General features: G+C 42.4%; 1 protein-coding gene across 16 annotated transcripts in view; it reads right to left on the reverse strand.

Annotated features, from left to right (window-relative positions):
- The window catches only part of COL5A1 (collagen type V alpha 1 chain), a 387,668-nt gene that overhangs the window by 180,260 nt on the left and 179,834 nt on the right, over window positions 1-27,574 (reverse strand). For 15 of the 16 annotated variants that reach the window (XM_056537902.1, XM_056537901.1, XM_056537900.1 and 12 more), the window contains 2 exons: window positions 21,594-21,807; window positions 16,186-16,348 (listed from right to left, as the gene is read on the reverse strand). In XM_056537902.1, coding sequence (XP_056393877.1) covers window positions 16,186-16,348; window positions 21,594-21,807 — 377 coding nt within the window. Of the gene's footprint in view, window positions 1-16,185; window positions 16,349-21,593; window positions 21,808-27,574 lie in introns of those variants that run through there. The other variant, XM_056537913.1, reaches the window with a different exon arrangement.

Raw genomic sequence — 27,574 nt, forward strand, 5'->3', positions numbered from 1 at the left:
TGAACTAGTGTCAGGCTGTACCCCAGGATAGGAGGGTAATGAACTGGTGTCAGGCTGTATCCCAGGATAGGAGGGTAATGAACTAGTGTCAGGCTGTACCCCAGGATAGGAGGGTAATGAACTAGTGTCAGGCTGTACCCCAGGATAGGAGGGTAATGAACTGGTGTCAGGCTGTACTACCCCAGGATCGGAGGGTAATGAACTAGTGTCAGGCTGTACCCCAGGATAGGAGGGTAATGGACTAGTGTCAGGCTGTACTACCCCAGGATAGGAGGGCAATGAACTAGTGTCAGGCTGTGCCGAAGGATAGGAGGGTAATGGACTAGTGTCAGGCTGTACCCCAGGATAGGAGGGTAATGGACTAGTGTCAGGCTGTACCCCAGGATGGGAGGGTAATGAACTAGTGTCAGGCTGTGCCCCAGGATAGGAGGGTAATGGACTGGTGTCATGCTGTACTACCCCAGGATAGGAGGGTAATGAACTGGTGTCAGGCTGTACTACCCCAGGATAGGAGGGTAATGAACTAGTGTCAGGCTGTACCCCAGGATAGGAGGGTAATGGACTAGTGTCAGGCTGTACTACCCCAGGATAGGAGGGTAATGAACTAGTGTCAGGCTGTGCCCCAGGATAGGAGGGTAATGAACTGGTGTCAGGCTGTACTACCCCAGGATAGGAGGGTAATGGACTAGTGTCAGGCTGTACCCCAGGATAGGAGGGTAATGGACTAGTGTCAGGCTGTACCACAGGATAGGAGGGTAATGAACTAGTGTCAGGCTGTACCCCAGGATAGGAGGGCAATGAACTAGTGTCAGGCTGTACCCCAGGATAGGAGGGTAATGGACTAGTGTCAGGCTGTACCCCAGGATAGGAGGGTAATGACTAGTGTCAGGCTGTACCCCAGGATAGGAGGGCAATGAACTAGTGTCAGGCTGTACCCCAGGATAGGAGGGTAATGGACTAGTGTCAGGCTGTACCCCAGGATAGGAGGGTAATGAACTAGTGTCAGGCTGTACCCCAGGATAGGAGGGTAATGGACTAGTGTCAGGCTGTACTACCCCAGGATAGGAGGGTAATGGACTAGTGTCAGGCTGTACTACCCCAGGATAGGAGGGTAATGAACTGGTGTCAGGCTGTACCCCAGGATAGGAGGGTAATGAACTAGTGCCAGGCTGTACCCCAGGATAGGAGGGTAATGAACTAGTGTCAGGCTGTACCCCAGGATAGGAGGGTAATGCACTAGTGTCAGGCTGTACCCCAGGATAGGAGGGTAATGAACTAGTGTCAGGCTGTACCCCAGGATAGGAGGGTAATGGACTAGTGTCAGGCTGTACCCCAGGATAGGAGGGTAACGAACTAGTGTCAGGCTGTACCCCAGGATAGGAGGGTAATGAACTAGTGTCAGGCTGTACCCCAGGATAGGAGGGTAATGGACTAGTGTCAGGCTGTACCCCAGGATAGGAGGGTAATGGACTAGTGTCAGGCTGTACCCCAGGATAGGAGGGTAATGAACTAGTGTCAGGCTGTACCCCAGGATAGGAGGGTAATGAACTAGTGTCAGGCTGTACCCCAGGATAGGAGGGTAATGAACTGGTGTCAGGCTGTACTACCCCAGGATAGGAGGGTAATGAACTAGTGTCAGGCTGTACCCCAGGATAGGAGGGTAATGGACTAGTGTCAGGCTGTACCCCAGGATGGGAGGGTAATGAACTAGTGTCAGGCTGTACCCCAGGATAGGAGGGTAATGAACTAGTGTCAGGCTGTACCCCAGGATAGGAGGGTAATGAACTAGTGTCAGGCTGTACCCCAGGATAGGAGGGTAATGGACTAGTGTCAGGCTGTACCCCAGGATAGGAGGGTAATGGACTAGTGTCAGGCTGTACCCCAGGATAGGAGGGTAATGGACTAGTGTCAGGCTGTGCCCCAGGATAGGAGGGTAATGAACTGGTGTCAGGCTGTCCTACCCCAGGATAGGAGGGTAATGAACTGGTGTCAGGCTGTACTACCCCAGGATAGGAGGGTAATGAACTAGTGTCAGGCTGTACCCCAGGATAGGAGGGTAATGAACTGGTGTCAGGCTGTACCCCAGGATAGGAGGGTAATGAACTGGTGTCAGGCTGTACTACCCCAGGATAGGAGGGTAATGAACTAGTGTCAGGCTGTACCCCAGGATAGGGGGGTAATGGACTAGTGTCAGGCTGTGCCCAAGGATAGGAGGGTAATGAACTAGTGTCAGGCTGTACCCCAGGATAGGAGGGTAATGGACTAGTGTCAGGCTGTACCCCAGGATGGGAGGGTAATGGACTAGTGTCAGGCTGTACCCCAGGATAGGAGGGTAATGAACTAGTGTCAGGCTGTACCCCAGGATAGGAGGGTAATGGACTAGTGTCAGGCTGTACCCCAGGATAGGAGGGTAATGGACTAGTGTCAGGCTGTACCCCAGTATAGGAGGGTAATGAACTAGTGTCAGGCTGTGCCCCAGGATAGGAGGGTAATGAACTGGTGTCAGGCTGTACCCCAGGATAGGAGGGTAATGAACTAGTGTCAGGCTGTACCCCAGGATAGGAGGGTAATGAACTGGTGTCAGGCTGTACCCCAGGATAGGAGGGTAATGGACTAGTGTCAGGCTGTACCCCAGGATAGGGGGGTAATGAACTAGTGTCAGGCTGTACCCCAGGATAGGAGGGTAATGGACTAGTGTCAGGCTGTACCCCAGGATAGGAGGGTAATGAACTAGTGTCAGGCTGTACTACCCCAGGATAGGAGGGTAATGGACTAGTGTCAGGCTGTACCCCAGGATAGGAGGGTAATGAACTAGTGTCAGGCTGTGCCCCAGGATAGGAGGGTAATGGACTAGTGTCAGGCTGTACCCCAGGATGGGAGGGTAATGAACTAGTGTCAGGCTGTACCCCAGGATAGGAGGGTAATGGACTAGTGTCAGGCTGTACCCCAGGATGGGAGGGTAATGAACTAGTGTCAGGCTGTACCCCAGGATAGGAGGGTAATGGACTAGTGTCAGGCTGTACCCCAGGATGGGAGGGTAATGAACTAGTGTCAGGCTGTACCCCAGGATAGGAGGGTAATGGACTAGTGTCAGGCTGTACCCCAGGATGGGAGGGTAATGAACTAGTGTCAGGCTGTACCCCAGGATAGGAGGGTAATGAACTGGTGTCAGGCTGTACTCCAGGATGGGAGGGTAATGAACTAGTGTCAGGCTGTACCCCAGGATAGGAGGGTAATGGACTAGTGTCAGGCTGTACCCCAGGATAGGAGGGTAATGGACTAGTGTCAGGCTGTACCCCAGGATAGGAGGGTAATGAACTAGTGTCAGGCTGTACCCCAGGATAGGAGGGTAATGACTAGTGTCAGGCTGTACCCCAGGATAGGAGGGTAATGCACTAGTGTCAGGCTGTACCCCAGGATAGGAGGGTAATGCACTAGTGTCAGGCTGTACCCCAGGATAGGAGGGTAATGAACTAGTGTCAGGCTGTACCCCAGGATAGGAGGGTAATGACTAGTGTCAGGCTGTACCCCAGGATAGGAGGGTAATGGACTAGTGTCAGGCTGTACCCCAGGATAGGAGGGTAATGGACTAGTGTCAGGCTGTACTACCCCAGGATAGGAGGGTAATGAACTAGTGTCAGGCTGTGCCCCAGGATAGGAGGGTAATGGACTAGTGTCAGGCTGTACCCCAGGATGGGAGGGTAATGAACTAGTGTCAGGCTGTACCCCAGGATAGGAGGGTAATGGACTAGTGTCAGGCTGTACCCCAGGATGGGAGGGTAATGAACTAGTGTCAGGCTGTACCCCAGGATAGGAGGGTAATGGACTAGTGTCAGGCTGTACCCCAGGATGGGAGGGTAATGAACTAGTGTCAGGCTGTACCCCAGGATAGGAGGGTAATGGACTAGTGTCAGGCTGTACCCCAGGATGGGAGGGTAATGAACTAGTGTCAGGCTGTACCCCAGGATAGGAGGGTAATGAACTGGTGTCAGGCTGTACTCCAGGATGGGAGGGTAATGAACTAGTGTCAGGCTGTACCCCAGGATAGGAGGGTAATGGACTAGTGTCAGGCTGTACCCCAGGATGGGAGGGTAATGAACTGGTGTCAGGCTGTACCCCAGGATAGGAGGGTAATGGACTAGTGTCAGGCTGTACCCCAGGATAGGAGGGTAATGAACTAGTGTCAGGCTGTACCCCAGGATAGGAGGGTAATGACTAGTGTCAGGCTGTACCCCAGGATAGGAGGGTAATGCACTAGTGTCAGGCTGTACCCCAGGATAGGAGGGTAATGCACTAGTGTCAGACTGTACCCCAGGATAGGAGGGTAATGAACTAGTGTCAGGCTGTACCCCAGGATAGGAGGGTAATGACTAGTGTCAGGCTGTACCCCAGGATAGGAGGGTAATGGACTAGTGTCAGGCTGTACCCCAGGATAGGAGGGTAATGGACTAGTGTCAGGCTGTACCCCAGGATAGGAGGGTAATGAACTAGTGTCAGGCTGTACCCCAGGATAGGAGGGTAATGGACTAGTGTCAGGCTGTACCCCAGGATAGGAGGGTAATGAACTAGTGTCAGGCTGTACCCCAGGATAGGAGGGTAATGGACTAGTGTCAGGCTGTACCCCAGGATAGGAGGGTAATGGACTAGTGTCAGGCTGTACCCCAGGATAGGAGGGTAATGAACTAGTGTCAGGCTGTACCCCAGGATAGGAGGGTAATGGACTAGTGTCAGGCTGTACCCCAGGATAGGGGGGTAATGAACTAGTGTCAGGCTGTACCCCAGGATGGGGAAGGTAATAGTATTATTTCTAATTACAATTTTCTACACGCCCCCACAGATATCTGCTCAATACTTTGCCACTATCCTGAGAATGGGCTCCTGAATGATATTCCCCAATATTATATCCTAACTCTGGATCAGGGATCAGCAGATCTCTATGACCTCATGGACGCCGCCCTTATATACACAGTGAACAATGTGTTGAGCACAAAACACTAAGAAGAAACATTCCTCTGGCGACAACTCAGCCTCTTGTGGAGTTAAACTATTAGTTATTAATGTGAACTAGCTCTTAAAACTTAGTCTGTTTAGTGTCTGGATTTCATCGGCAGCGAGAAAAAAATATCTTTCCGCCTTCTTCCCAGGTTCCCATCGTCCAAAACAAATCAAATTAAAATACTTTCACTTGTTTGGACATTTTTCTGCACTGAGTCATATAAAAAAAAAATAATGTAGTAAAACCCAACGGGTCGATGACCAGAAGGTGAAGTTCTAGTCGGATCTTTCTGCAGCTTCGATGTGTTATTAGCTGATTAGTCTGGTAACGGAGAATCAGACGATAAAGTTTCTTATTTTCTTCCAACATTAACTTCCCCCGCAGACATTACTGTATGAGCTGAGCCTCCTTGTGCTGCTGTTTTTCGGAGCCCCCACAATGGCAGCAGGCCAGGAGCTCGGGATACTTATTTCCATTTGACAAACCAGAGAAATAAGGGGCTTGACATGAGCGACTGTGGGAGACTGTGTCCATTGTCACAGAGTGAGGGGTGAGCGGGCCGAGGACAGTAGGGAATGGAAATCTGCTGCCACCGACTAACCAGGTCCGCCAAGAAAGTATTGTCCATCTATACGAGATATATAAAGTATTATAACCTGATGAATCCTAAAAGCCAAACAGATCTCATGTCTAATGTGTAACAGATGTCATCAGATCCATGTTATTAGTAGTAATTATATCGTTGACCACAAGTGGTAGTATAGAGCAAGTATATTCTTGTATATAGGAGCAGTATTATAGTAGTTATATTCTTGTATATAGGAGTCAGTATTATAGGAGTTATATTCTTGTATATAGGAGCAGTATTATAGTAGTTATATTCTTATATAGGAGCAGTATTATAGTAGATATATTCTTGTATATAGGAGCAGTATTATAGTAGTTATATTCTTGTATATAGGAGTCAGTATTATAGTAGTTATATTCTTGTATATAGGAGCAGTATTATAGTAGTTATATTCTTGTATATAGGAGTCAGTATTATAGTAGTTATATTCTTGTATATAGGAGCAGTATTATAGTAGATATATTCTTGTATATAGGAGCAGTATTATAGTAGTTATATTCTTGTATATAGAAGCAGTATTATAGTAGTTATATTCTTGTATATAGGGGGCAGGATTATAGTAGTTATATTCTTGTATATAGGAGCAGTATTATAGTAGTTATATTCTTATATATAGGGGGCAGTATTATAGTAGTTATATTCTTGTATATAGGAGCAGTATTATAGTAGTTATATTCTTGTACATAGGAGCAGTATTATAGTAGTTATATTCTTGTATATAGGGGGCAGTATTATAGTAGTTATATTCTTGTATATAGGAGCAGTATTATAGTAGTTATATTCTTGTATATAGGAGTCAGTATTATAGTAGTTATATTCTTGTATATAGGAGCAGTATTATAGTAGTTATATTCTTATATATAGGGGGCAGTATTATAGTAGTTATATTCTTGTATATAGGAGCAGTATTATAGTAGTTATATTCTTGTATATAGGAGCAGTATTATAGTAGTTATATTCTTGTATATAGGAGCAGTATTATAGTAGTTATATTGTTGTATATAGGAGCAGTATTATAGTAGTTATATTCTTATATATAGGGGGCAGTATTATAGTAGTTATATTCTTGTATATAGGGGGCAGTATTATAGTAGTTATATTCTTGTATATAGGGGCAATATTATAGTAGATATATTCTTGTATATAGGAGCAGTATTATAGTAGTTATATTCTTGTATATAGGAGCAGTATTATAGTAGTTATATTCTTGTATATAGGAGGCAGTATTATAGTAGTTATATTCTTGAATATAAGAGCAGTATTATAGTAGTTATATTCTTGTATATAGGAGCAGTATTATTGTAGTTATATTCTTGTATATAGGAGCGGTATTATAGTAGTTATATTCTTGTATATAGGAGCTGTATTATAGTAGTTATATTCTTGTATATATAGGAGCAGTATTATAGTAGTTATATTCTTGTATATAGGAGCAGTATTATAGTAGTTATATTCTTGTATATAGGAGCAGTATTATAGTAGATATATTCTTGTATATAGGAGGCAGTATTATAGTAGTTATATTCTTGTATATAGGAGCAGTATTATAGTAGTTATATTCTTTTATATAGGAGCAGTATTATCGTAGTTATATTCTTGTATATAGGAGCAGTATTATAGTAGTTATATTCTTGTATATAGCAGCAGTATTATAGTAGTTATATTCTTGTATATAGGAGCAGAATTATAGTAGTTATATTCTTGTATATAGGAGCAGTATTATAGTAGATATATTCTTGTATATAGGATCAGTATTATAGTAGTTATATTCTTGTATATAGGGGCAGTATTATAGTAGATATATTCTTGTATATAGGAGCAGTATTATAGTAGTTATATTCTTGTATATAGGAGCAGTATTATAGTAGTTATATTCTTGTATATAGGAGGCAGTATTATAGTAGTTATATTCTTGCATATAGGAGGCAGTATTATAGTAGTTATATTCTTGTATATAGGAGGCAGTATTATAGTAGTTATATTCTTGTATATAGGAGCAGTATTATAGTAGTTATAGTCTTGTATATAGGAGCAGTATTATAGTAGTTATATTCTTGTATATAGGGGCAGTATTATAGTAGTTATATTCTTGTATATAGGAGCAGTATTATAGTAGTTATATTCTTGTATATAGGAGCAGTATTATCGTAGTTATATTCTTGTATATAGGAGCAGTATTATAGTAGTTATATTCTTGTATATAGGAGGCAGTATTATAGTAGTTATATTCTTGTATATAGGAGCAGTATTATAGTAGTTATATGTACAAGTTGTAGGGCGAAATGGACCTGTCTGGACTCTACTCAGTGGGTAATGGCTGTGGTAAATACTTCAAGGAGATCGGGAAGCAGACATATGATGGAGGTGCAGGTTTCACAAAAAAAGTCCAATAATAAGTACATTTGTAGAGGAAAAAAATGCACTTTGTCCAGCTAATGTGGAACATAAGCTGGATAAAGCTCCCTAGGGAGCAAAACTAGTTGCATTTCTTTCTCCTCCACCTGTTCCGGACCCCTATACCCGGTTGAATAAAATTCTCCCTGCTTGCAGCACATCCACTGTGGGTGAGTGCGGTTTTTTCCTCTACAAATGTACTTATAGTAGTTATATTCCTGTACATAGGAAATAGTATTTACAGCAGTTATTAATATCCTCTCCCATAGTAAAGTGGGGCATACTTGGAAGAAAATTCAGGATAAACTAAATCTATTTAGCAAAATGTATTATAAAACATTTTACTGTGTAATTTAGGAACATTTACTACTCTGTAATATTAAATGCAGAAGGAAATGCTGTTTAGCAGAGAGACTGTGTGATCTATATGGAGTTTACATGCACAGCAGTCTCTATAGTGCCAGAAATATTCATAGGATGCATGGGATGTGTTTGTCAGAGCTGGTGGGATACAATCTATACATTATAAACTATAAATCCAGCATTCCTTAATCCAGCACATCTGTTGGCTGAGCGCCAGGAAAAGGCAATAAAAGCCTGTTCAGTATTCACGCCTGTAAAACCTCCAGTGAAAAATGCCAAGTACTTATCTCAGGGTCCCGAGCAGAACAGCGGACAAGTGACATATTATGTGGAATGACAAAAGATACAAGTCAGTTATAATGTCTGTCTGTACATAACTACAGTATCCGGGAAAAGACAATAATAATGGGTTATGTATGAACACTGTTCTGGGGCTAAAATTTTAAGTAGGAAAAAGAAGAAAATATAATGAATAAGCTAGTCCAGGGGTCTCCAAACTGTGGCCCTCCAGATGTAGCAAAACTATAACTCCCAGCATGCCCGGACAGCCTCAACCAGTGGTCTCCAAACTGTGGCCCTCCAGATGTAGCAAAACTACAACTTCCAGACGTTGGCTGCCCGGGCATGCTAGGAGTTGCAGTTTTGGAACATGTGGCACACCGCAGTTTGGAGACCGCTAAGCTAGACAATACCGCAAAATCAATGGAGGGACGGCTGCAAAATCTAGTTTACTTGCCATTGACTGTGGCTGCAGACTTGATTTGAGGCTCCAATGACTCTGGACTCTCTAGGACTCGACTTGACCTCAGCAAAGACTTGTAAGGAAAGAGAGAGAGAAGCGCCACCCAGGGCTTATATGGGGAGACTAGCAGGGAGCCCATAGGTCACCCCTGGGATCACCTGGTCACTGGTACCTCCTGGGTAACAATCACATGGTACATTTCTTAAAGCAACAACACATTGTATAATTTATTATAATACATAGCAAAACATATATACAGGGGGGGAACAAGTACAAGGGGCCCAGGGGACACTGCAGGTAGGCTGCCGGACAGGGCCACCACATATACATATCAGAGATCTGTCATCTGAACTTAGGCAAGCGGCCAAGTCAACTCCAAGCATAAAAGGTTACTTCGAGTGAATTAGGGGAATGAACTGCTGCCAGACATCTCGGTGAAATCAAACATGCTCAATCAACATCTTCCATTGGGGACTATCCGAAAGCTTCCATACACATTAGATAGGCGAGTTTGGTTGACATTTATCTAATGTATATGGCCAGATTTACAGTACCCCATAATTGTAAGCGCTGAAGAACCTGTAGGCGCTATATAAATAAATACAAATAGGCCCCAGATAAGGAATCCCACCACATTACATGGCGGAAGAGATACACTGCCTGCGCTACGCAAATAACATTACAGCACTGATACCACAAAGAACATATTCTTTTCTATAAAGAAATCCACAGAACATGGCAGCAATTTGGTCACCACTGCAAAAAGTGGATAAAACCAGATGTGTACCACATTCTTAATGTTAACGGGTACAAATGTGACATTTTTTTGTTCACATAACTCATACTTTCCAGTTCTTGTCCCACATCTATCATGTCACACACAGTTTCCCACAATCCCCCACTTGCATGGGCAGGGGAGATGAATTACCAGGACACTGCAGTTGTACTGAGCGTGTGCGACCACCTTAGTGGATTCATTCATGTGGACACAACCAGGGATAAGAGTTTATCACAACAGAGCAGGCAGATGAGATTAGTAAGTATGTAGGAGAATTAGTATGTAGGAGAATTAGTAAGTATGTAGGAGAATTAGTATGTAGGAGAATTAGTAAGTATGTAGGAGAATTAGTAAGTATGTAGGAGAATTAGTATGTAGGAGAATTAGTATGTAGGAGAATTAGTAAGTATGTAGGAAAATTAGTATGTAGGAGAATTAGTAAGTATGTAGGAGAATTAGTATGTAGGAGAATTAGTATGTAGGAGAATTAGTAAGTATGTAGGAAAATTAGTATGTAGGAGAATTAGTAAGTATGTAGGAGAATTAGTATGTAGGAGAATTAGTATGTAGGAGAATTAGTATGTAGGAGAATTAGTATGTAGGAGAATTAGTATGTAGGAGAATTAGTACGGTAAGTATGTAGGAGAATTAGTATGAAGGAGAATTAGTATGAAGGAGAATTAGTATGTAGGAGAATTAGTATGTAGGAGAATTAGTAAGTATGTAGGAAAATTAGTATGTAGGAGAATTAGTATGTAGGAGAATTAGTATGTAGGAGAATTAGTATGTAGGAGAATTAGTATGTAGGAGAATTAGTAAGTATGTAGGAGAATTAGTATGTAGGAGAATTAGTATGTAGGAGAATTAGTATGTAGGAGAATTAGTATGTAGGAGAATTAGTATGTAGGAGAATTAGTAAGTATGTAGGAAAATTAGTATGTAGGAGAATTAGTAAGTATGTAGGAGAATTAGTAAGTATGTAGGAGAATTAGTATGTAGGAGAATTAGTAAGTATGTAGGAGAATTAGTAAGTATGTAGGAGAATTAGTATGTAGGAAAATTAGTATGTAGGAAAATTAGTATGTAGGAGAATTAGTAAGTATGTAGGAGAATTAGTAAGTATGTAGGAGAATTAGTAAGTATGTAGGAGAATTAGTAAGTATGTAGGAGAATTAGTAAGTATGTAGGAGAATTAATATGTAGGAGAATTAGTAAGTATGTAGGAGAATTAGTATGTAGGAGAATTAGTATGTAGGAGAATTAGTATGTAGTAGAATTAGTATGTAGGAGAATTAGTATGTAGTAGAATTAGTATGTAGGAGAATTAGTATGTAGGAGAATTAGTATGTAGGACAATTAGTATGTAGGAGAATTAGTATGTAGGAGAATTAGTATGTAGGAGAATTAGTATGTAGGGGATAGGGGATAAGATGTTCAGCACCAGTATACCCCTATAAAAGCTGATCTAAAAAATAAGAGGCATGAGGGTGTAAAGCGTCGTCTCCGCGGGGAGGCTGTCATAATCATTAACATGAAACATTGGAGGAACAAGAGGAAGAGGAGCTCTGCTGGCGTCATGGTGAACGGTGGTGAACATGATCCCAGGTGAGGGAAACAGTCGCTAAGAGGGGAAATGAATTTCTGTCTCTAATCGTGTCTGAGAGGTTGAGTAACAATTCCACCTCTGCGCTCGGGACGTCTACATCAATCGTAGGATTTTCCTCTGGGTTTTGGCAAAGCGCCGAAGCTGTCAGGAAAAACAAAGCAACAGCGAAGAAATGTGATTGTGGTGTTAAAACCACAGAGCACAAAGTCCTGCGAAGCAAAACGTGTTTGTACCGAACATGAAATGAAGGTCTTGCAGATTTTTGGGCAAGTAGTAGAAAAACACTGCTTCTTTTCTTACATAAACAGCACCACTTCTGTCCGCAGGTTGTGTCTGGTACTGCAACTCGGCTCCACTGAAGTGAAAGAAACTGAGCTGCAGTACTAGACACAACCTGTGGACAGGAAGAAACTGAGCTGCAGTACTAGACACAACCTGTGGACAGGAAGAAACTGAGCTGCAGTACTAGACACAACCTGTGGACAGGAGTGGTGCTGTTCTTGAAAAAAATTATTGCGCTTGTCTGCAAATGACAAAGTAATCAAATCTATATGCAGTGTTTCCCAACCAGTGTGCCTCCAGATGTTGCATAACTACAACTCCCTGCATACCCAGAAAGCTTAGAGAAGAGGTCTCCAAACTGTGAACCTGCCAAATGTTGCAAAACTACAACTTCCAGCATGCCCAGAAAGCCTAGATAAAGGACTTTAAACTGCGGACCTCCCAGATGTTTCAAAACTACAACTCCCAGCATCCCTGGACAGCCTAGATCAGTGGTCTCCAAACTGTGGACCTCTTAAATGTTGAAAAAATACAATTCCTAGCAAGCTCGGCATGCTGGGAGTTGTAGTTTTGCAACTGCTACACAAAATCTGTATAACATAAAATGCAGCCCATGTATGAGGAAAACAGGGAAAGCAAAGAACACATAGGTGCAGATTAATACCCACTGGCGCATAATCCTGGTAACATTGGCAAGATGCTAAAAAATGTTAAATTGGTGCCAATTTACAAGGAGCAGACAAAGGGGTTAAACATGATTTTTACATGGAAGGAAATTAGCGCTCGTAGCTTGTTCTGTAAGACGGATGCTGTGTCTTATGTCAACAACATTTTTGGCAATGTCACATTTCTCTCCCCTTTTGATGAAAACCAGTAATATGGAGAAGTGCTGGCAGGACGGGAGATTTTCCTTCATCAGCTCCTTGTTACACAGTGAGAGAATTACCTGAAGGAGATCTGCAAACTACATAACCAGGAATCAGACTAGAATATTATAATACAATACTATACAAAGAGATCCACAGGATCACCAGATCACCAGACATCACCAGATTAACAGACATCACCAGACATCACCAGACATCACCAGACATCACCAGACATCACCAGACATCACCAGATCACCAGACATAACCAAATCACCAGACATCACCAGATCACAAGACATCACCAGATTACCAGATATGACCAGATTACCAGATATGACCAGATTACCAGATATGACCAGATTACCAGATATCACCAGATCACCAGACATCGCCAGATCACCAGACATCGCCAGATCACCAGACATCACCAGACATCACCAGATCACCAGACATCGCCAGATCACCAGACATCACCAGATCACCAGACATCACCAGATCACCAGACATCACCAGATCACCAGACATAACCAGATCACCAGACATCACCAGATCACCAGACATCACCAGACATAACCAGATTACCAGACATAACCAGATTACCAGACATAACCAGATCACCAGACATCACCAGATTACCAGATATCACCAGATTACCAGATATCACCAGACATCACCAGATCACCAGACATAACCAGATTACCAGACATAACCAGATCACCATTCATCACCAGATATCACCAGATTACCAGACATCACCAGACATCACCAGATAACCAGACATCACCAGATTACCAGACATCACCAGATCACCAGATATCACCAGATTACGAGACATCACCAGACATCACCAGATATCACCAGATTACCAGACATAACCAGACATCACCAGATATCACCAGATTACCAGACATAACCAGACATCACCAGATATCACCAGATTACCAGACATCACCAGACATCACCAGATTACCAGATATCACCAGATGTCACCATATTACCAGACATCACCAGATCACCAGACATCACCAGATTACCAGACATAACCAGACATAACCAGACATCACCAGATTACCAGACATCACCAGATATCACCAGACATCACGAGATATCACCAGATTACCAGACATAACCAGATCACCATTCATCACCAGATATCACCAGATTACCAGATATCACCAGATATCACCATATTACCAGACATCACCAGATCACCAGACATCACCAGATTACCAGACATCACCAGACATCACCAGATCACCAGACATCACCAGATTACCATTCATCACCAGATATCACCAGATTACGAGACATCACCAGATATCACCAGATTACCAGACATAACCAGATATCACCAGATTACCAGACATCACCAGATATCACCAGATTACCAGATATCACCAGATATCACCATATTACCAGACATCACCAGATCACCAGACATCACCAGATATCACCAGATTACCAGACATCACCAGATTACCAGACATCACCAGATCACCAGACATCACCAGATCACCAGACATCACTTGTTAATGCCCAGAAGAGAACAGATTGATGCTGCTCATAAAGTCATATAAAAATTACAATATCCGATATGTAACTTATATAGAACTGAAGGCTCCAAATGATGTTCAATGAACACAGATGAACAATATACGGTTTTGATGCTTATTTACATCTTTATTGATGTGCACCTTGAAGTAATTGTTTTAGTTTATACAGATACATGTATCCATACATTACTTCAGCAATTAAGTTCTATCTGTATACTGCTGCTGTTATCTCTATGAGATCAGCATATATATGGTAGTTATACACCTCCCCTCAAGCTCCATCTGTATACTGCTGCTGTTAGCTCTATGAGATCAGGATATATATGGTAGTTATACACCTCCCCTCAAGCTCCATCTGTATACTGCTGCTGTTATCTCTATGAGATCAGGATATATATGGTAGTTACACACCTCCCCTCAAGCTCCATCTGTATACTGCTGCTGTTATCTCTATGAGATCAGGATATATATGGTAGTTATACACCTCCCCTCAAGCTCCATCTGTATACTGCTGCTGTTATCTCTATGAGATCAGGATATATATGGTAGTTATACACCTCCCCTCAAGCTCCATCTGTATACTGCTACTGTTATCTCTATGAGATCAGGTAGTTATACACCTCCCTCCAGCTCTATCTGTATACTGCTGCTGCTATCTCTATGAGATCAGGTAGTTATACACCTCCCTCCAGCTCTATTTGTATACTGCTGCTGCTATCTCTATGTGATCAGGATATATATGGTAGTTATACACCTCCCCTCCAGCTCTATCTTTATACTGCTGTTATCTCTATGGGATCAGTATATATAGTAGTTATACATCTCCCCCCCAGCTCTATCTGTATACTGCTGCTATCTCTATGGGATCAGGATATATAGTAGTTATACATCTCCCCCCCAGCTCTATCTGTATACTGCTGCTATCTCTATGAGATAAGGATATATATATGGTAGTTATACAACTCCCGCCCAGCTCTATCTGTATACTGCTGCTATCTCTATGGGATCAGGATATATAGTAGTTATACACCCCCCCCCAGCTCTATCTGTATACTGCTGCTATCTCTATGCGATCAGGATATATAGTAGTCATACACCTCCCCTCCAGCTCTGTATACTGCGGTTATATATAGTCGTTATATTCCTCCCCTGAGGTTGTGTTCACACATTGCAGTTTTTGCTGTATTTTTCTTATTTTTCCATGGATATTGCAAAATCTGGGCAAATATTGTGCAGTTTTACTGTAGATGTGGAATCACAGTAAAAATATGTAATCTTTCCTGTGGTTTTGAAAAACCTCTAAAAAAAATAATCATTTGCGTCTCATGGCAGTATTTCTCACACATTGAATAAGAAAACGCATCACAACTGTGTATTTAGTGAACTGGTCCCGATACACTTATCAGTCTAATCAGTTCACCGGTGTGAACTCCAGCACCAGCAGCTTAACTGGATGACCAGGTGCAGTGATGAGACTCCGCTCCCTCTCTCTGCAAAGCCAGAAGATTTATAGGAAATGTAGGCAGCATTAGGAGTTACAACTAGTATAGAGCTAAACACACATTTGTCACGTCTACTAAATAAGGTAGGCACAAGTCACCTTCAAGAACCTCTACATTGTTCTCTAATAATGGCTTATGCTGCACTGTATAAGCAAGAAAAAAACATTTCCCAGAGTGCCTCTTTAAATATAAGCTTAAATATGACATAACTGTAATACGCTGAAGTCTGTGTACACAGTAATGTATTAACAGGACAAGGGTTTCCTGGCTGGAGACTGTATATTCTGAACCATCTCCAGCTCCTTGGAAGACCTGGTACGTTTTTCCAACACAAGTATGGAATTTACATTTTCCCTTCAATCGGAAAAGCTCAGGTCATTCATTCAGCCAAAATCAGCTTGTTTAAAGCACATGGTCAACAAACTGGAAAATCCATTAGACTCCGGAAACACGAGATGTAAGTGCGTCTTACCTCAAAGACTTCTTCATCTAAGATTCTGGTGCCAAACACAACAATGCCATTGGTATCAATGATGGAGTGTTCACTGCGCTCAAGAGGCCTCTGCACCTTCTTCTTACAATCCAGAACAAGTGTCACCTGTTTCTTGTGGACGCTGATCCCTATCCGATGCCACCTGCAGGACGGGCACAAGGACCAGCGTTAGTATAACATTTACATCCAAAACAACACACAAATCTGTACATCTAGAACTACAACAGAGGAGTCACTGTGTAATACATGACTTTATACAACATTATACTCCAAAGCCGTATTTCCATTATTATCTCTCCTCTGTCTGCACATGTGCACAATAGACACTGTACAACAATCTAATGTACACAAATATACAGTTATGAGAAAAGGTTGGCATACCCTTAGAGAATTGGTCATTTATGAACTATTTTAGAGAAAGCATGAGTGATCAGAAAAAACATATTTATTTATTATAGGATTCATATTCAGCTGTAGATTATAACAAAACAACAAAATCATAAAATAAAAGATTCAGACAATGATCCCTTTAAACGTCTGCAGTCCCTTAGTTCTTAAACTTTATGTCTCCAGGTCTTTAGTCGACTTGTATGAAATGCACGTGTAAGATCTCCCCAGAGCGGCTCCGTGATCTTAATTTCAGGAGACTGTGGAGGTCGATCCGGAACCTTCACTTTTTTTCTGCTATAACCACTGGAGGTCAACTTGGCCTTGTGCTTAGGGTCATTGGGGGAGATTTATCAAAACCTGCCCAGAGGAAAAGTTGCCCAGTTGCCCATAGCAACCAATCAGATTGCTTCTTTCATTTTTAACAAGGCCTGTGCAAAATGAAAGTAGTGATCTGATTGGTTGCTATGGGCAACTGGGAAACTTTGATAAAAGGTTTTGATAAATCTCCTCCAATATTGTCCTGCTGGAAAGTCAAAAAGCGTCCAATGTGCAGAAGAATAATACAAATTGTCTACCAGAAGAACATGCTGCATATATCTTCCATCCAGATTCTTCCAAAACATCATTGACTCTCATCATGCTTCACCCCTCAAAATGTCAGTGACCCCTATTATGTGCCACCCGACAAAAAACATTGCTGACCCTCCACCATGTTTCACCCCTCAAAACATCAGTGACCCCCAACAGGCTTCCCCCCTTAAAATATCAGTGACCCTCAACATGCTTCACCCCCAAATGCTTCACCCCCAAAAACATCAGTGACCCCCACATGCTTCACCCCCAAAACATCAGTGACCCCCAACATGCTTCACCCCCAAAACATCAGTGACCCCCAACATGCTTCACCCCCAAAACATCAGTGACCCCCTAACATCAGTGACACCCAACCGTGCTTCCCTTCGAAAAGTATCAGTGACCCCCAACATGTTTCATCCCCCCCCCCCCTCCCAAAAAAAAAAAAACTATCACTGACCCCACCATGCTTCACAGTGGGGATGGGTTTCTTTTCGCTACAGGTCTTGTTGACCCCTTTCGTGGTTACGGATATAAAGCTCGATTTTATGCTCCTCACTCCACATTATTGTGTGGCAGAAGTTTTCAGGTGTTAAGGTGATGTCGGCCATATTAAAACCAGTTTTTTTTGTGGCATTGGCGCAGTAAAGGCGTATGGTAACTTATGGTAACTCCACCATGCAGATCATTTCTGTTCCAATATCATTGTATTGTTCTCCTTGATAGAACCGCAGCGTCTTCCTCCACAGCCGCCTGTTTTTTTTTCTGAGGACCTGTGAACTATTTTCCTGCCATTTGTGGTGAAATCTTTCCTGGTCACCTGACCTCGGCATCTAGAGATCCCTGAATTTTCACTTCTTAATAAATGATTGCACAATACTGACATCTTCAAGGATCTCTATGAAGTCCCATTACTGTGTTACACATATGATCAGTCATACTTTCTAAATCAATCCCAAAACGTTACAATTTATGCCAGGGTGTACAACCTTTTTTTCACAACTTTATCCTTACTATAGTTTTATAGGAGTTCAGTTAAAGTGCAGTGATATATTTGCTTACAAACCTACTAACTGTATCAATGTATGACCAGCAGAATAGGGAGTGCAGCTCTAGAGTAGAATGCAGGAAATAAATCAGGATCAGTACAGTATAGTTATGAAAAGGTTTTTCCTTATACGCTCAGGAGAGAGGAGAGAAGGCGCCTCATGTGCGGGATCAGCAGTGGGGGGAAGGGAGGTAATCCCAAGCCGCTTGCCAAAGTTGGTTGTGCGCCCACACACAACAAGGTCTAGTATGAAATGTATGAATCGGTCCACTGCAGCCCTCCTTAGTAGAGTAGAAACAAAGATGAGATGACCACGGAATCAGGAGTTTGTCCGGAGCAGAAAGGAACCGTCAGGATGCAGGATAAAATCAAAGGATTTATTGAATGTAACGCGTTTCGCTGCGCATGCGCAGCTTCTTCAGGCATGACAAAATGTGGCTAGTGGCGGGTATATATACCCCCAACAATTAACCATTTACACACTTTTGAATGTTACCACATGATAATATATACATAAGTATACATAAAATATACAAAGAGCATACAAATAACATGAATGCAGATGAATATATAAATTATGGGTGGTATAAAAACAATAAGTTCACAATAAACATTTAGAATTTTTTTTAGAGAAACGCAGCTGGTGTGAAGAGACGTTTCATGTAGCTCAAAGGATCTCCGATGGGTGTGATCCTTTGAGCTACATGAAACATCTATTCACACCAGTTGCATTTCACTTAAACTTTTTGTTTTTATACCACCCATAATTTATATATTCATCTTCATTCATGTTATTTGTATGCTCTTTGTATATTTTTCAATTTTATGTATACTCATGTATATATTATCATGTGGTAACATTCAAAAGTGTGTAAATGGTTAATTGGTGGGGGTATATATACCTGCCACTAGCCACATTTTGCCATGCCTGAAGAAGCTGTGCATGCGCAGCGAAACGCGTTACTTTCAATAAACCCTTTGATTTTATCCTGCATCCTGACAGTTCCTTTCTGCGCCGGACAAACTCCTGATTCCATGGTCATCTCATCTTTGTTTATACGCTCAGGAGTCATAGAGGCAGGGCTGACTGAAGCAAATATACCTCCCTTCCTACTTGGCTTCCAACACTGACCCTTGTACATTAATCAAGCAGGAGTGGGGGAGGGAGGAAGCAAGCATGCTTCACCTCAGCATCGCTTCTACAACTTGAGCTTAGACAGCAAATGTGATTTTAGAACTTTACAAACAGCCATTAGCTGAGAGACAGGTATCAATTGTTTTATCTGCTATCAACCATCTGCCCATGTCTGCAGTTCTGAGCGTGATATAGAGCTGACCAATTCCCTTTAAAGGGATGGGAATAACAACAAGAACCCTCTTCTTTTGCCGAGTTTATCGGAGATTGTTGTAAAACTTAGTGATAACCCAAAAAAGGCCGATTAGACCTAAAGGGTTAATCAGATAATGGGGAGATGTCACATTCTCATGGGTATTAATGCCCTTTTCTTCCATAATGATCGCACTAAACGCTATATATTTTGTTATTCTGCCAATACTCGGGTCAGTTTAATGATGATTGTTATAGAAAATCTTTATGTCCTCTCTCGGTCATGTGTAACATGAAGAAAACAGACATCTCAGCAATATCTCTTGTACTAAATCATTATGTAAAATGAAACAAAAGCAAAGACAGATATTGGAGGAGCAGGGTACCACAGGTTAGTTTATTGCAGGCGATGTGGACCCACAGTGATGGGGCTTAGAACAATGGTTCAACACACAGTGACCCCTCGACCTACGATGGCCCCGACATACAATAATTTCAACATGCGATGGCCTCTCAGAGGCCATCGCATGTTGAAGGCAGCATCAACCTACGATGCATTTTTATGTCGGGGCCATCGCATAAACGGCTATGCGGCAGCGCTGACTGCTTCAGCTGCCGCCGGATAGCCGTTTACGGTGCCCCGTGAGCTCCGGCGATGTCTCTTACCTGTCCTCGGGGCTCCGGCGCGTCCTCTTCGGGTTCCCCTGCATCGTCCGCGCTCTCCATCGACGTCATCACGCCGCTGCGCACGCCATCTCGTCATCCAATAGGAGCAGCGTGCGTAGCGACGTGATGGCGGCGACGGAGAGCGCGGATGCTGGTGGAAGAAGAGGCCTTAGGGGAGCGTCGGGGACACCTCGGGGACGCGGTGACAGTGATGGACGGCGACATCCAGGGCAGCGGTGAGGATCGGTGACGGTCCAGAGCGGCGGGGACAGGTGAGTACAACTTCCTCTAACAGTGGTCTACAACCTGCGGACCTCCAGATGTTGCAAAACTACAACACCCAGCATGCCCGGACAGCCGTTGGCTGTCCGGGCATGCTGGGTGTTGTAGTTTTGCAACATCTGGAGGTCCGCAGGTTGTAGACCACTGTCCTATCCTTTACATGGCACGGATCCCTCAACATACGATGGTTTCAACAAACGATGGTCCATTTGGAACGGATTACCATCGTATGTTGAGGGACCACTGTATTATCAGCTGTCACAGTGACTCCATATTATACTATAGAATGTAGACGCCACCAGATAAAAACATTTTCTGTGCCAGCAACAACAATATTGCCATCACATAGAACTCCTTACAACCCGTGTACAATGTCCAACCAGTATTATTAGTACATTAGTCATTTAATGTCAAGGACAGGAAAAACTCTGGCACCCTGGTTGGAACACTGGTCAAGGATATTAAAGGGGTCATCTAACATAGGGTGACTTTACTAATTACCTGTGGAACTGTGCTTGTGTTGGTGGTAAATGGACATTTCCTGCCCCCATCTGGCTTGTTTGTGTGTACTGGCTATTTCCTGTTTGTGTTCCCTCTTTCCAACTACTATCCCCAAGATCCATTGTTTCTAGGTGGAAGGTGACTTATCTCTCTCACACATCGGTAACTCCACCCATTGCAGCATAACTAGGCTCCCTTGCATGCTGTGCTTGAAACTACAATTCCCTGCAGCCCTGTGGAGAATGATCTCCCTCCCACCCAGCAGTCGCTCCACCCACTGAAGCACAGACATGCTCCCTTTCAAAACATGACTAGTGATGCATTGTCTTGGGCCACACTGAAACCTGGGAAAACCAAGAGACAACACTCATTTTGTATGCTGCTAAAAATCAACATCAGGGCAAAGATCACATAAGAATTGCAAGACCACCATCAAACACGGGACACTATATTATGAACTACACTAACTTTACAGCCTCTGTAGCATAATCAAATAAAAAATAAAAAATCACTAAATACCCCTTTAACATCTTCTTCTGTATCATATATTATAACTTTTTGAATGTTTCTGTTACTTCTACAAGTCTTTATCTTACTTACTTGCCATCAGAAAGGTTAATGCCGCTGAAGAGAGGGTAGTCCTCGGGGCCGGGCTTTCCTAAGTGATCTTCGAACAGGAACACGGGAGACCTTCCCAGCTCTACTCCGATCTGCTGGATTCCTTGCTCATTGTAAATGGACATCAGAAACGACTGGCTTCCCTTTTTGGGTTTCACAGTTAACAAAATGGAAAAATCTTCTGGGAATGGGGTTTCTGCGGGGGAAAGAGGTAACACATTAGTCAACGACAGTCATGTCCACTTTGGACAATCCCTACTTGATAAAAGCTCCCTTGGGAGATTTCAGAGTGTCAGTTCACTGGGACCCTCGGCGATCAGCTGTTATCTATGGTAAAATAGTGCGCTGAGTTTCTCTGCAGCGCCACCACAGGGGACGATAAGCATTACACAGTGCCCATTTGGATCAGTAGGACACAGAAGGTCCTCAAGAGCAAGAGAAGCTCTATATAGATACTTTGTAGAGGTTTGTGACCGACCTAATCTATGGCCACCCATGAACTTCATAGCCACAAAGTGATATCCCTTCAGTCATGTTCCAGTGATATGAAGGAGCAATGAGCATCCTAGATCTACTTGACCATTTAGCCGCTGCACAGAGGTCATGCTCGGTCTTCTCTATCATAAGGGCCCTTAGTCTAATCTCAGCTTTATTTAGGAAAAGGTCAAATGACTCTCAACCCCTAAAACAAGAGCTCAAAGAATTTAATTGTGTGAACCACACGCCATATACCAGTCAATGAAACTAAATGGCATTGGCCTTCAAACTGTGGCCCTTCAGCTGTTGCAAAACTACAACTCCCAGCATGCCTGGGCAGCCGCTGGGAGTTGTAGTTTTGCAACAGCCGGAGGCACACTGGTTAGAAAACACTGGATTACGTGCACAGGCGACAGGGATTGCCCTGGCTTTGAAGAACAGGAGGCCAAATTACTATGCCACATTTTAGAACATTACATTTTATGATTGTCCACACCCAAACCACTCTCTAACTTTGTACATTTTTGGTCTTTTATTTTTTTGTTAAATATTGCTTTCAATGCACATTTTTGTCTGGCATTACGTGGGTTTGTGAAAAGGCAGAAAAGACACCGATCATATGTTTCCCATCAACACAAAAAAATGGAATGTGTAGAGAAGGGATGGAAGCTACGTGATTAAAGATGCTGCAAAACCGCAAAGGACAAAAAGTCACCGACTCCGTCGGAAGGGGAGAGTGCAATGGTATAAGGCTATATGTAAGGCCTAAGGTAAAAAAATAAGGAACTAATAGCTGGATATATATATATATATACTAGAAGAAAAGTCGGTGGCACTCCAATTGGTGAAAAAAGTGATACTTATTCACTCCCAAAAAGGCTACGTTTCGACAACCTCACGCTGCCATTCTGGCAGCGTGAGGTTGCCGAAACGTAGCCTTTTTGGGAGTGAATAAACATCACTTGTTTCCCCAATTGGAGTGCCACCAACTTTTCTTCAAGTATACAGTTTGGATCCCCAACCAGGATCAACAGCTGGAGGCACCTGTGCACGCTTCATTTGGAGTGCTACCTTTTTTCCACTACTATATATATTTTTATATATAAATATATATATATATATATATATATATATATATATATAGCGCAACAATTTATTCTTTGGTTATATATATATATATATATATATATATATATATAAATAAATGTTTTTTTCCAAATTGATAAGGTCAGTTAAAAAAATTGTCTTTAACCTAAAACATAAAAAACAAAGAACATAATAGCAAATATTTTAGAATGGATTTTGAGACCATTTTCAGTAGGGATGTAAGAAAAAATCGATTCTCGCGATAATCGCGATTTTTCATTTGCCGATACAGAATCGATTCAAAATATTTTTGAATCGATTCTTTTAGGGATGTGGAATTTTTAATAAAACGCACTTTATCTTACCTGCCAACGAGCCCCCGGAGCTCCGGTACAGGTGTTGGGTCCCCGGGCTGTATTCTTCTTACTTCCTGTTAGTCCGGCACGTCACATGGAGCTTCAGCCTATCACCAGCGGAGGCGGGACATCACTGCGGCTGGTGATAGGCTGAAGCTCCATGTGACGTGCCGGACTAACAGGAAGTAAGAAGAATACAGCCCGGGGACCCAACACCTGTACCGGAGCTCCGCGGGCTCGTTGGCAGGTAAGATAAAGTGTGTTTTATTTTATTTTGCAGCCCGGACAGGATAACATGAGAAAAGTGAGCACCGGAGTACTAGATCGCCGCTGTCAAAGCTGACAGCGGCGTCTATTGGGATCTATGAATGCTCCCAGGTGGGCGATATATCGCGATGTATCGTCACCTAGACGGTATCGCGATATATCGCGATATATCGAATCGCCACACTGGTATCGCGATTCGAATCGCCAAATTCTTGGCGATTCACACCCCTAATTTTCAGCACAGGAATGCGATCTATATACAAAGTAACTGTTTTCTTTCCATTGATAACAGCGTTACGACATTGTATTGCCAGCTGTTAGATGTACGTGATACTCTTTATATGTATCGTAACACCCGGGTGAATACACAGTTTTTTCTTATTCCTCTTGATCCGCGCGTATAAATCATATTTACGATTTTGACAACGTTTCGCAGCTCGGAGGAATGTTATTCAATAACCCTCATGTTCGGGAACTTCTGGCAGATGTCTGAACAGTTAAAGCCGTCATTTGCAATAAATAACATGCAGGCGGCAATGTACTTGGAGTATTTATATGGTAAGTGCCTCCTTTGGGGTTAACCCTAATTCGTTCATTACACGTGCCCCGGGGGACGCTTGTCTTGGACCATTGTGATCTCAGGAGGAGGTTGTAAGCCTGGTAAACTCACCGCCACGTCACCGAGAACCAGCTAGGAAGCTTCCTCACCATCAGGGTCACAGAATTGCTGCTCATTCCTCAAGAGGTTCAGACTTGTCTGGGTTTGGATGCCCCCATACTTACTACATTCCAGATTTAAAGAAAATTTCACCCAAATTGAAAAAAAAATCACTGGTAAATCTGTTCTGGACAGCAACTAAGCTAGTGTTTCCCAACTAGTGGGCCTCCAGCTGTTACAAAACTACAACTCCCAGCATGCCCGGACAGCCACTGGCTGTCCGGGCATGCTGGGAGTTGTAGTTTTGCAACAGCTGGAGGCACACTAGTTGAGAAACACTGAACTATGCAATACAAGATTTAAAGTGTACCTGTTCCTTAAAAAAAAAAAACTTTTGAGATGTCCTAGAGTCATGTCAAAAGTTTTTATCAGTCAGTGTGTCCAGATTGATTCACATCCCATAGACTTACATTGTAAATTGGTCTTGGTCACATGGGCCTGCACTTCTCCTGGCTCATTCTAGCGATCAGTCAGGGTCTAAACACTCAGACCCCAACCGATCAAAACTTTTGAAATGTCTCAACGACATGTCAAAAGTTTATTTTATTTAAAGGGGTTATTCAGGAAAAAACTTTTTTAGATATATATCAACTGGCTCCAGAAAGTTAAACAGATTTGTAAATTACTTCTATTGAAAAATCTTAATCCTTTCAGTACTTATGAGCTTCTGAAGTTCAGGTTGTTCTTTTCTGTCTAAGTGCTCTCTGATGATACATGTCTCGGGAAACGCCCAGTTTAGAAACAAATCCCCATAGCAAACCTCTTCTAAACTGGGTGGTTCCCGAGACAGGTGTCATCAGAGAGCACTTAGACAGAAAAGGACAACCTTAACTTCAGAAGCTCATAAGTACTGAAAGGATTAGATATTTTAATACGGTAGAAGTAATTTACAAATCTGTTTAACTTTCTGGAGCCAGTTGATATATAAAAAAAAGTTTTTCCCTGGAATACCCCTTTAAAGTGACAGTGATTATTTAAGGATTTGGTAAGGATTTGTCATGCTGGACAGATAGGGTACAGCCCCCTAAAAAGTGTTTTTTTTTTATGGGTTGTCACCCAGTAATTACTTTAAAAACGTATGATCAAAAATGGTGTTAGGATTAAATTATCTGAATGTAAAGGGTTATTTTCCCCTCAGTATTTATAAGATATATACAGGAGATTGTCGATTGGAAGCCCTTGTGGGCAGGGTCCTCTCTCCCCTCTATATCGGTCTGTTATTAACTCTGTGTGGTGTTTACTGTATTTGCGTTTGTGTTATGTATTTTATCCATTAGCACTATAAAAATAAATAAATAAATAATAATAAAAACAATAATAATTATAATGATAATTATGTCTGATAGATGTGGGTCTCACCTCTGGGGCCTGCACCTATCCCAAAAATGAGGCCTCCAACCCCCTCTGGCCTCTTTGAAGCAGCTGTAGGTGGTTGAGAAGCGGAGAACAGAGGAACCAGCTGTTTTTATGCATTTTTTTGCGTAACTTTCATTGACTTTAATGTGAGTTGCGTAAATAGCATAAGTGTGAAGGAAGAAAGGGCAACACCCATAACAGATGGTAGAATCGAAAATATTTAACCGGAAATCTGGTCTGAATATAGGAATGGGGGGCTTCTTTTAGTGGGGGTCTTCTGCAGAGGTTTTATTGTATACAGCAGTCTTGCATTAAACTTGTGATGTGAACAGCCCCTAAATTCTCTGAAGTCACAATATTATCATGTAACTCTATGTGTATACGGGGTTACATGAAATAAATCTGAGGGGGTTATGTGTCTTCCTGGGGAGACCACCAAGCTGTAGGGTCTGATAGGCCAAGGCAATGCTTCCTGGGAAATAAAGTATGCAAAGTGACTCTTCTCCAGAAGGAAAAGAGCTGCTTCCCAAGGATCAATTTATATAGATAACTATTCTCATTAAAGGGGTACTCCGGTGGAAAACTTTTTTTATATTTTTTATTAACTGGCGCCAGAAAGTTAAACAGATTTGTAAATTACTTCTGTTAAAAATCTTACTCCTTCCAGTCCTTATTAGCTGCTGGATACTACAGCAGAAATTATTTTCTTTTTGAAACACAGAGCTCTCTGCTGACATCATGACCACAGTGCTCTCTGCTGACATCATGACCACAGTGCTCTCTGCTGACATCTCTGTCCATTTTAGGAACTGTCCAGAGCAGCATATGTTTGCTATGGGGATTTTCTCCTAAAAGTTCCTAAAATGGACAGAGATGTCAGCAGAGAGCACTGTGTTCATGATGTCAGCAGAGAGCTCTGTGTTTCAAACGGAAAATAATTTCCACTGTATTATTCAGCAGCTAATAAGTACAGGAAGGATTAAGATTTTTTAATAGAAGTCATTTACAAATCTGTTTAACTTTCTGGCACCAGTTGATTTACAAAAAAAAAGTTTTTTTACCCCTTTAATTTATATAGCACCAACATACTCTGTCACGCTGAACAGAGCTTGTCCTCATTCAAATTGGCCAATCGGTTGGAATTTAAACCGAGGACCCAGTGCTGCAAGGCAACAGAGCTTACTACTGTAAGTCAATGCCTAAACCCTCAAGAAGCCTTAGCCTGTGACCAGGGACCACCAGCCAAACCAGAATCTCCTCCAGATGGAAGAGCCCCCCATCTGTAGACTGTTTTGGAGTAGACTGTTTTGTTGGTGCTGGTTGGTTGGGAGAGAGACTGTTGATGTGGTCTGAGGGAGGAGAGTAATGTGTATGGGGTCTTATGGACCAGGCAATCTCTCCTTCTAGTTTCATTAATTCTTAATTCCCAACCAGCACCCTGCACTGTAGTGACGAGCGGCATTAACCCCACAATATCCATCTACATACGGGTCACTAACTTTACAAGGAGATTCTAGCTTGGCCGATATGAGATGAATTTTCATGAAATGATTCTGTACATCATTTTTTGACCTACTTAGATTAAGAAACATTAAAATTTCGTTCAAGGCCGGAAACACTGACTAGGGCCAAGGTAACGATAAGATTGTTTTGGCAATAAATGCCGGATATTTGTTTTCATGTGCTTCATGTCATTCTATATT

The sequence above is a fragment of the Hyla sarda genome, chromosome 9 (genome assembly GCF_029499605.1).
Source record: "Hyla sarda isolate aHylSar1 chromosome 9, aHylSar1.hap1, whole genome shotgun sequence".
Classification (NCBI taxonomy): Eukaryota; Metazoa; Chordata; class Amphibia; order Anura; family Hylidae; genus Hyla; species Hyla sarda.